The sequence below is a fragment of the Apis dorsata genome, unplaced genomic scaffold (assembly GCF_000469605.1).
Source record: "Apis dorsata unplaced genomic scaffold, Apis dorsata 1.3 scaffold_444, whole genome shotgun sequence".
Lineage (NCBI taxonomy): Eukaryota > Metazoa > Arthropoda > Insecta > Hymenoptera > Apidae > Apis > Apis dorsata.
In genome coordinates, this window is record NW_006263692.1 from 83,318 (window position 1) to 94,751 (window position 11,434).

Sequence of the window (11,434 nt, forward strand, 5' to 3'; positions counted from 1 at the left end):
CTTCGATCGTAAAGAACTGATTCTTTCAACAAAACTGTTTCAACGTGTATTGAAGAGAAAGTTGCGTATAATCTTATTATCAAAAGAAACGCGTAATCGAATGTGCCAGTGCAGTGAAGTTAGGTTAGATGAAATAAAAATAATAAGATAAAGATAAAATTAAATTTATAGAATGCTTACCACAAAATGGTAGATCTCCTTGCCATTTCCCACGAACGTTGCATGTTAAACTGCCACTGCTGAGCAAATAATAATTAAATGAAATAATCGAAATTCTTTACTTTATGATAAATAATGCACAATAAGAGAACGGAAGACGAACACGTAAATACGTAAACAAATCGTTAATCATACAAATTATAAAACGGAGAAAGTTTATAATGAGTAAGTAATGCCATCGACGATTATCATTATCATTATCATACTATACAAACGATCATTTAGTTGCAATTTGAATATTGACTTTTATTCATCAATCTTTATTTATTTAAAAAAAATTGGATTTTTGAACGTTTCTATATTTATTTTTGATACTCGATTAAATAATTTTAAAAAATTCTTATTGCTTAAATTATTTTCGTCTATAAAGGAATTTTTTTTTGTTTTTATTTGTTTTCGTTTATAAGATATTTTATAAGTTTTTGAATAAATATTATCTTAAAATTATTTTTAAATTGTCAATAATTAAAAAATGAAACTAAAACATTTTTTTTATTCTTGATTTTTGTTTTATTTTGATTTGAAAAGTTATTTTTTAAATTTTTAAAAATGAAAATCCTTATTTATTTATACATATATTGCGAGGAAAACACAATAATATTTTCTTTTCAATTTCTCTTTATTAATTATTAATAATTATTATAAGTAATATTATAATTAAATTAATTTAATTTTATTATAATTTAACCACCATATAATACTTACATATCTCTAATAAATTCTCGTAAGTTATTTAAGTATGACGTTTAATATTCCACAAAGAACGGATATTTCTAGAGTCACTTACCCAAATAATTCGTATCCGGCATCACAAGTATATGTCGCCAAAGTGCCTGTTGCTAAGGATTCATCGGACAATGACACCTTGGCATTCATTGGTACAGCTGGATGGCCGCACTTTAATAATTCTATATTTTAGAAAATATTTGTAATGTGTTAACGAGTATTTTGGCAAGAAAAAAATTAGTTATAACTAGTTACGAGAAAAGTATCAGGCATTAAATATTCAGTATATTTAATAAAAAATTATATATTTGTAAGAAAAGGTATCTTTATTTTATTTCATTATTAATTTTTGGCATAAGATGAATGGAATTATATCATGATCTAGAATATCTTAATTTTATTTGATTTTGGTAATCATAAAATGTTACAAATAAATAAAAATTGAGTAAAATGGCACAGGAAGAAAAAAGATATAATTTGACTTTTTTTAACAAAAAAAAATTGATTTTATGATCTCTATATATCTATTAATGAAAAGATTATTAGCACTAAATTATATATTTTCTCATACCATTTAATTTTTATCTGAAATTTTTTTATCATCAAAATTAAATTAAATATTCAAAATATGATTATTTTATTTATCTTTATTTTATATATTCATTATTCTATAATAATAGCTATATTATTTAAAAAGTTTTGTATTAAAATATTTTTAAATAGGTTACATTCTATTATTACTAGTCTAATCTCTTTATATAAAAATTTTAAATAAAAGAATTAAATGTATTATTCATAAAGATTCTTACAATTAAAAGTTTTTTAATATTTTTAATTATTTTATAATTATTAAAATTTTTTGTAATTATTAGATAAAAATGAACTATTTTCAAAATAAATGTTAAATAAAATTCTTAATGAAAAATCTTATGTTAAAAACTAAAAATTACTAAAAACATTAAAAATTTAAATATGAAATACTCAAAAGGCTGATTACAGCGTAGTTATATCCATTTAATGAATCGATGGTATTTTAATGTTATGTTAAATATTTAGTAGAAAGTTCACGGTTTTTTAAGCTAAAATTTTAATTTCAGCAATATTATTTACGCTAGACAGCGTAGTTTCTATGGCAGACAGAATTTTGATTACTTTTCAATTACAATTTCTGCTAAAGATTGCAAATATTAATTTAATATTCCTAGAATGTTAAAAAATAAAATATTCAATTGAAGATTTTACTTTTCGATGTTGGATTTTTTTCTTTCAATGAATGTTGCGTACGATATAATTAATAAAAATAACAATAATAATGAGTACTTATATTTTCGAATATCTTCCATATCTTTAATTTAAATACCACATAAATGCATACAGGAATTTTTTATTACTTGATAATTAATAAGATTTACTTTCACATTTAATTTCTAACTTTCATTACGTAAAAATATTCTTGTCAAGTCGAGGATAGTCAAGGACACAGGTATTACATTACGTTCAGTTTATAAGCCATACTTCACTTTCAAAATAAGTCAGACAATGGCTATGATACGAAGCAAAGAGAAACCTTGATCAAAATCCCACGCTTACCCTATTATTCGAATTCTATGAGTCGGGAAATTGTACGAAAGATTTTCTATCATCTGCAAAAGGATAAAAATTAGTAGGTCGTGTATAGAATAGATATAATGATATAAAGTTATGGTTAATTCTGAATACGGGAAGTATCGACAAAACGATATGTAGTTTGAGAAACTTTTTCTTATAGTGAAAAACCCAGCAGTTAGAAGCTGATAAAAATCGACGTGTATATTATGAGCATATGCACTTTATGATTTATCGTAAAACTCTCATGGTATTCTCAAGATATTCTCATAAGAGTAAAAATGGTTGAATTTTGTACAATTAGAGATAGATAAAAAATATTTATCTATCTTTACATTTCACCATCTCCTCGATACTTCTATACTTACATTTCATAGTTTCTTTTTTCGATCAGAAGATCAAAACATTATACAATTATTTATTGTGATTTATAATTTAAATTTTTGACAATATAATATAATAAAGATATAATTATTATATGTAATTATTATATGTATTTTCTAATTAATAAACAATAGCAAGATTAAGTATGTTGCGAAAGCAATTTTTTTTAATTACAATTTTAAAAAACATAAAAATATTTAATATTTATCGATATTGTTAAGAAATGTAAGCAATAATGAATACAACAATTAAAAATCATTATTGTATTTAAAAATGTATATAATAGGTTGAAAATATAGGTATAATATAATAAATGTATAATGAATTACAAATGTTTTTATATTTTAGTGATATTTTTGAATATTTTGAAGTATTTGTGGTCTTTTAAATAAATAATATATTTTGCCTTACAAATAATTGCCAACAAATGTATTATTATAAGTAAATAAAAGTTTTCATCTTAACAATTATGGTATAATAATTAGTTTTAAAATATAATGCTAATTCAAAAAGATTAGCATAACATAATATAATAGAATAATAAAAAATTTAAAACAGATAATTTGTAAAAAATAATTATTACATACAATTATATCTTTTTATCAAGATACAAAAGATATATAATTTCAGTCTTAATCTAATTAAAGTTTTTATAAATAATTTTGACAAGAACACAAATATTTATTATTGTCTTTCATATGACAATTTTTATAACATTTCAATTAATTTTATCTACTAAATTAATATTTTTTTATAAAAATATATTATAATTTTTTTATAAAAAACAATATGCTGCACTGTTGATGTAAATTATGAATTTATTTACAAAAATTAAATTGATTTTTATATAACTCATAACATGTTTATTTTCAAAAAATTATTAGCATCAAATATTAACATTTTTAATTTCTATCTGAAATATTTTTTGATATATAGAAGTAAGTGAGATTTTAAATAATCAAATTATTTTACTCAATATTTAATTCTTACTTATTATTTTGTTACATTGATAATTTAATTGATTAATTAATTTAACAAAAAATTATAATGTATGATAATGAGAAAAAAAATCATTAAAAATTAAATATATTCAGAAAATATATATTTTAAAAACCGGACATTTTTAAAATCAGCTGTATTTATGATTGAAAATTCATTTGATTGCCGTAACATTACATGGAAATACAAAAATATCAAGATGGAAACAGAGAAGGATGGTAATATAAGTCTCGTGAATAGTGGTACATATGAACGATACAATCGCAAAGGCGATTATAACGCAGTCGTGTAACTCATGGAATAAGTTTCCGGTGATATTTCAAGGCCGATTGCAAGAACTGGCCTTAAATTTTCAAATCGAGAATCTTAACGATCCTAATTTACAATCTTCTCAGCTTTATCCGTTAATTCTTTTCAATCAAATATCTAGTGGAAATCCGTTAATTTAAATTTGAATCCATGTCTATGTACTCGATTTATAGAGTGAAAGCCACTATGTATTCTCTATTCGAACTCTCGAAAAGGTAGTGTTTCTCATGAGACATCGAGTTACCGTTTCGTGCGAACGAGTTAATTAAAGCTAGTACAAACGCGTTCGCGCGTGCAATAGTTCACGATATATTTCGATTAGACATACATAGATCTCTTCACTGTATGTTTAATCTTTTCTTCCGCTCACTTTCTATGTAATTATAAGTCATTTCATCAAGATTTGAATTTAAACTTGTTAATTAGTTATACAAAAGTTATTATTAACAATAAAGATCAAATTTTTAATCTAAATCTATGTCATTTTTTCTCAACTAACTTTTCTCAACTAACATCTTGATAAAAGATGAATAAGCATAAGAATAAAGAAAAAAAATTGCAATAAAAAAAGGTTAAATTTAAATATTTTATAAAATTATTGAATTTTGATAAAGAAAAGAAATTTAAAAATTCGAATAATTTTAAATTCAGAAATTTAAATAATTGTTTTTAATAAATTAAATTAATATAATACCCTCATATTATACGAAAGTTACATTCCAAAAATATAAATAGGTTATATATATATATATATATATATATATATGATTCAATTAAGTATTCAATAATATTGAATATAAAATATTAAATGATAATAATTTTAATATTTTAATTAAAGTATACAAAACTAATATAATTATTTATAATTTTTTTATAATTTTTATATTTTATAGCTATTAAAAATCGTCTTAAATATAAATTATAAATTAAATAAATTCCAGGAAAGAATCACATTAAATCCAGATTTCGAAGAGACGAAAAGGTCGAGATTCTTGGTTAATTGCTGCATGTGTACGTGTAAACACGTACTAGCTTTAGTCTGGCATTCGCTGATCGCTTCATGGGTCTGGGTCACGCGGTTACAAAACTTTGAAGCCGAAATAACGGTACGACATGGAGCTACTTCGAATCGGGACTACTACCGCTAAAGCATGTCACCACAGTATAATATGTGATTTATCGTCATTTTCTTTTATCTTTGTCCGTATGATTTGACAATTCAAAAAAAATAAAAAAAAATATATAATAAAAGAAAGTATTCATGGTTTTTAGAATAGATTGTATTTGTTAAATAAAGAAAAAAATTCTGAGTTAAAAAATTATTAATATAAATTTTTTAAAGTATAAATAATTTTTTTTAAAATAAATATATTTAAAAATAAAATAGTAAGTATATTATCATACATTAATATATCTAAACTGTGTGTAAAAATGGAAAGTTGATTTTAATTTAATTTAACAAGAAAAAAATAAAAAATGATTTTACACAAAATATTATTTTTCGAAAAAATCAAATCATTTTTTAAAAAATTTTTCAAATTATTATTTAAAAAAAAATTATAATTTCGAAAATATTAATTTTTTTGTCTATGTTTATTATTTTGTTCATATCAAGATGTATTATCTAATTTAGAAATTATGAATTTTATTTGATTATTTTATTTATCTTAAAATCATTCCTTCCATTAAAATCATTTTTTTCTTTCTGTAAATAATAGTAATTTATTTCTGAACTTTTTTGATAAATTTATTCTTATATGTTTTGAATTCCATTTTTTCTGTTTGTAGTTTCAAAAAAATTAAACTTTAGCAATTATATCTCATTATATTTTTAACTTAATATTAATTTCAAACTTTATTGCTACTTTCTCCTCTTATACATCACTTTCTCATTCAATCATACTATTTTCTTTTTATAATATAACAAAAATATTATAATCGTTATCATAATATTATAATAATGATTAGTTTTCTCAAAATATAAATCAACATTTATTTTCTTCGAAACATTTATTTTTTGATTGATTCGATAGCATTACATCATGAAATGTCAAAAATAGAATAGTTTGTTTGACATGTGTTTATTGCAGTAATTATATATTATAGTCGATATATTATAGTAATATATGAATATTTCTAATTTGCTTTTCAAATTATTGTATCTATAATATAGCACATATAAAAACAATTGTCAAGAAATTAGAAAGTGGGCGTGTCTGTTTGTGATCTACATCACAAAAAAAAAAGAAATCAATAAAAATTTAATAGATCTTATTGAAATTTAATTCAAATGTTTTCTTTTTTTTTTTTTAATCTATATTTTGCTTCTCGACTATCAATATTATATTAGTAAAATCTTCACATCCATTTACATACAAATAAATAACAATCAAGAAATAAAAAAAGATACTGGCATATATCCCTGACAGAAAGTATACAGAATATTTTTTGATTGGAATAAATTCAAATCATAATGATATTTTTTTCATTTTTTTTTTGATTTTTATAACATTTATATAATTTATATTATATTAATATATATTCAAGAATTAAAATCAAATTAGAATTTTAACGCAAAAAATTTTTTGTAAAATCTAATAAAATAATTAATTTTCTATTTTTTTTTTTCTATATTTATAGTATTAATATCATAATAATAAAATGAACAGAAAATTTAATATGATTCCAAACAACATAAATTTCTAAAACTTTCTATTGTTTTTTTTTGATATTTATGTATTTTTTTGATATTTATATATAATATGATATTGATATTATATATATTTATATATAATTTATGATAAGAAATAAATAGAAAGATATAAATACATAATCGCAATGGCATATATTACATGTTATTGCGTTTAGATAAATGGGACATATTGAGAGCGAATTTTACAATTACTTGGATAGTACCAATAGGACATCAGAAAACCGGTTAATATTATTCAATTCTACGAAAAAAAATCCATTGAAAGGAATAGATAATAAGTTTATTCTTCAGAATTTGTGCTAAAATCCTTTATGTTAAAATCCTTCTAATTTGAAATCGACTGATTTTTATCGTAAAAAGGTTTCTATTATTCCTTCTATCGGTAGGAAATGATAGAAAGTTTTGTGAATTTCCTAACCTCTATTGTACATACTAGCAAAACACGTGGCGCATGTGTCATCGCGATGGTGACTTGCGACACCTTGCAACGCGTCAGAAAATGAAAACTCACTAACAGCAGTGAACTTTCCTATTTTTGTTTCATTAAATTTGCACGTATTCGTATTAGTTATTTGATGAAGTAGCATCAAAATTGTAAATATTTACATTATAAATATTTTTAAATTCTATAATTGTCAATTTATATTGAACAATAAAATTTATATTGAACAATATTCATACAATGAAAGTCCGTCTATATGAACAAAATTTTAATAATATTTAATTATTTGAATTTAATTTGAATTCATATTATTTAAATTACCATTAAGCATTATTTTATTTTATATATAGCCAAAAATTTAAAAACGCTATTTTTTTTCTTTTTATATTTTTTTTTGAATCTTCTTTTAATTTTATTATTCTTATTGTTTTATTATAGAATATTCATTTTCTTTTTAATAAATTTTTTATAAAAAAATTTTCTGAAGTAATAAAATTCTAACCTAATCATTTTTAGGCTCAAATATATAATTCAATTTTATAAAATAATTTTCTATACATCATACTTCATTTATACTTTTCGAATAAAATAAAAATAAGTAATATTTGTGAACAATAATATATATGAATATGAAACAATTCAAAATTTCTAAATATATAATAATAAAATTTAATATGCTGATATTAATAATTGTATAATTGACGAATTGAGTTTTGAATATATTGCCACAATCAAAATATATATTCGTCGCACATGTTGATCATAAGAGAAAGGAAGCGATTTATTGTCGTTTGAAATTTCACCTGTATATTGTCGAAACATAGTGCCCCACCCAACAAGTAGTTTATCCTTAGCACAAGTTATCGCGAGTTTCGCATGCTTCGATCCAGTCAAACCGTCGAGAGTTAAATGTTACGACAGTCTCAGCTTAGTTCGATAGAAACGAGAATCGTGCAAGTCCATAACGTTCGACACGCTTCCTTCTTTGCAAGAACGAAAGAAAAGCGTTCACCTAGAATCTCGAGGACGCTTTTACTTCCCCATTTCAGCATAAGTTTTAATGTAGTATATTGGCTATCGATTAACTTCTTTGCAAATCAACCTAACCTATTATTCTATTTTTTTATCAATAACGATCTTCACGAATTTCTGGAATTAAATTGGTCAAAGGCGAACTGGACTTTTTTGTATATGTACGTATATGATAATTTATATCGATCAATTTGCAGATAATTCTATTTGAAAAATAGAAAAAATAAAGAATAAAATGAATTATCAAATATATTTTTTCTGTTAATAAATTCTTAGAAAGTAAAAAAAACTTTAAATATAATTAAAAATTTTAAATGAATCTTTATTTATCAAAAAATTACATTTTTTATTCATTAAAGAGTTCATTTTTTAGTTAATTTTTTTATTGAAATATTAATTTCTAAATTTCTTTTGAATTTTATAAGAATTTTATATAGAAATTTATTATACTATTATATTATACAATTTTTAAAATATTGTCTGTACTTCATTTTAATTGAAAATTTGATTATTGATAAAAAGAATTTTTAGTTTGAAAAATTAATTTAAAAAAGTTTTTAATAAGAAAAATACGTTTTTAAATCAAAAAATAATAATAATTGATAAAAATGTTACTTTTAAATTGTAATTACATTTTCCATGAAAGACACGTTCCTACGCAATTTTGCCTGCACAAATGAAAGTTCAGGTGAGCGTTATTCTCAACGAAAAGATCTGTAGTTTACCTGTCGATGACGTAAAACGCTCTACATTTAGTAAATTTTTATTTTTTTAATTATAATTAAATCGAATCTTCTAATTTTCTTAATTAAAAATTAATATCACAGAAATCAATAGTAATTTTATTTATATTGATTGGTTTTCGAATCATTTGTTTATTTTATCATTTGCTTATATTTTAAGTTTTATTTTAACAAAGAATAGCTTTTTTTATATATTTTTATATTTTTTTAAAGGATGTTAAATTACAATATTATTATTTTTATGTTGAGTTAAATTAAATGGATCTTTAGGTTAAATTTACATTACTATAATTCTCAGTCCATTATTTATTTAAGTACTAATTTGAATCAAAAGTATTTTGAATGAAAAATGACAAGTTTATAATGAAAAGTGGAACGAAATGATGAAAAACAATTTATAAAAAATGTGCTTTCTAATGCTCACGTTTCTTGTAAAATTAATGATGTATATTAAATTGTTATTAGATGTATATAAATGTTATTAGATGTATATAGATTATTTTTCAAGAATTACATGCAAAATAATATTATAAGACTGTCAATATATGCACACCAGACATATAATGTCTACCAAGGTGTTTCATGTAGGTCAACTAGGAGAATAAGAATTACAAAAGGTAAAACTCGCTTCGATTGACTGCCTTCATAGTGAGTCCTGTTTCCTATCTTGTGCGACCAGTTTTATTCAAATTAAATTTAACCGATTAGAATAAAAATCAATTATGAAAAGTTCGAAATATTTTACTGGTATTATCGCAGGTTAAACAGGAAAAGAGAATGTAAATTTGCTTCCGCTGAATGAATATTTTTAAATGCTTCGTTGATTTTGCGAATCGCAGCTGTTATTGGAACAGCATTTCAAGATGGAACCATGTTTATCATTGAACTATCCTTGAACAAAAATAACATATGAAATATATTTTTCTTTGAAAAAAAAAAAAGACATTAAAAACCTGGAATTTGCAAGGTTTCGAGAAAGCAAAATACAAAGCGACAGGAACCTGTACATTTTATTTGAAGCGGATACACCAGGTGACCTCGAGACACCAGAAAATCCGCGTGGACGAGAATCAAGTAGGCGGTACCTATTTTGTATACTTGTATTCCTTTCCTTAATACAAAACTCGAGAATAGATAGAAAATATTGTATAATTTAGATTTCAAATTTCGAAATAGTTAAATAACTCTGTTATTCTCTAATATCGACACTAAGGTTTAATGAACTTTAAAATATTTATTTTATATACATTGAATAACATGTGCTATTGCAAAATAATATAGCATTTATTACAAGCTCACAACTTGAAATCGAGTGTAAGCATATTACATATTTGAAAGATATGAAACTCATTTTAAAAAAAAACACAAATTTCATCTATATCGATAAAAGTATCATAGAAAATGATAATAAAAGACGATTAAAAATATTAAAAAAAAATAATGTATCGATTGAAATTATTAAATTATTCGTTTCAAGTTCAAGGAGAATTCGAATAGTGTAGATAAGAAGAATTCTAATAATGTAGATAATTCTCAAAAATATATTCGCAAAAAATGCCTGAACTTATAAAAAAATATAAATATAAATACAAAATATAATAATATAAATAAATAAATATATAATAATATAAAATTAAAATGAATATTCTAAAATAACATTTATTGTTTCAGAATCTAGTTTAAAAATAATAGATAATTTGAATTATACACAGTGAAATCGAGTAATTAAATGAAACTTTTGAATGTATTGAAAGTTCAAAATACATGCCTTGTGTACCCACGACGAGAATTCCCAAAAGGAACAGAAGAATCTCTCGTCCCATCCTCGATATATCGTTTTTTGTTGTTGTCAAAGGGCGGGATCACATCGAAAGTACACTAACTTTGATTACGATCATCCACAAGATTGTAACCGCGTATCCAACCAGAGAACACTTTATCATGCACTACGGAAACTTTCACAAGAAGTTTCTTTGTTCGATGCGTGGCACCGATGAAAACTCGTTTCAATAACAAAATATTCTTTTTCCTTAATTAAAACGTTATTATTAAATTGCCGCCAAAATACGAAAATATAATTCAAAAATCTTTTTCTTTCACCATTTAACAAGTTTTTAGTCCCCGTATGCGATCGATCGATTGTCCTTTCATGATTTTGTTAAATCTGTTCAATCGTTTCTTGCACCAAACTTATTAATAATTATTTGTCGTATTCCATATTTGATCATAACCTTGCTTTCGATTCTTCATGATTTTTGACAT

General features: G+C 22.7%; 2 protein-coding genes and 1 long non-coding RNA gene across 4 annotated transcripts in view; 2 read left to right on the top strand and 1 right to left on the bottom strand.

Moving 5' to 3' along the window:
* LOC102672504 (sushi, von Willebrand factor type A, EGF and pentraxin domain-containing protein 1) overlaps positions 1 to 11,428 on the bottom strand; it is a 19,197-nt gene extending 7,769 nt beyond the window's left edge. Inside the window, exons 1-3 of one of the 2 annotated variants that reach the window (XM_006619806.1) lie at positions 10,941 to 11,428; positions 1,007 to 1,127; positions 181 to 236 (exon numbers count right to left, since the gene is read on the bottom strand). In XM_006619806.1, coding sequence (XP_006619869.1) covers positions 181 to 236; positions 1,007 to 1,127; positions 10,941 to 10,995 — 232 coding nt within the window. In that variant the 5' untranslated portion in view covers positions 10,996 to 11,428. Of the gene's footprint in view, positions 1 to 180; positions 240 to 1,006; positions 1,128 to 10,940 lie in introns of both variants that reach the window. The other variant, XM_006619804.1, reaches the window with a different exon arrangement.
* Positions 7 to 1,098, top strand: LOC116186127. Its single transcript, XR_004151073.1, has 2 exons — positions 7 to 384; positions 949 to 1,098. It is a non-coding gene; the product is annotated as an uncharacterized LOC116186127 (long non-coding RNA).
* LOC102673117 overlaps positions 5,254 to 11,434 on the top strand; it is a 12,934-nt gene continuing 6,753 nt past the window's right edge. The window contains exon 1 of the mRNA XM_031512462.1: positions 5,254 to 5,348. The gene's annotated coding sequence lies outside the window, so the exon portion shown is untranslated. The remainder of the gene's footprint in view (positions 5,349 to 11,434) is intronic.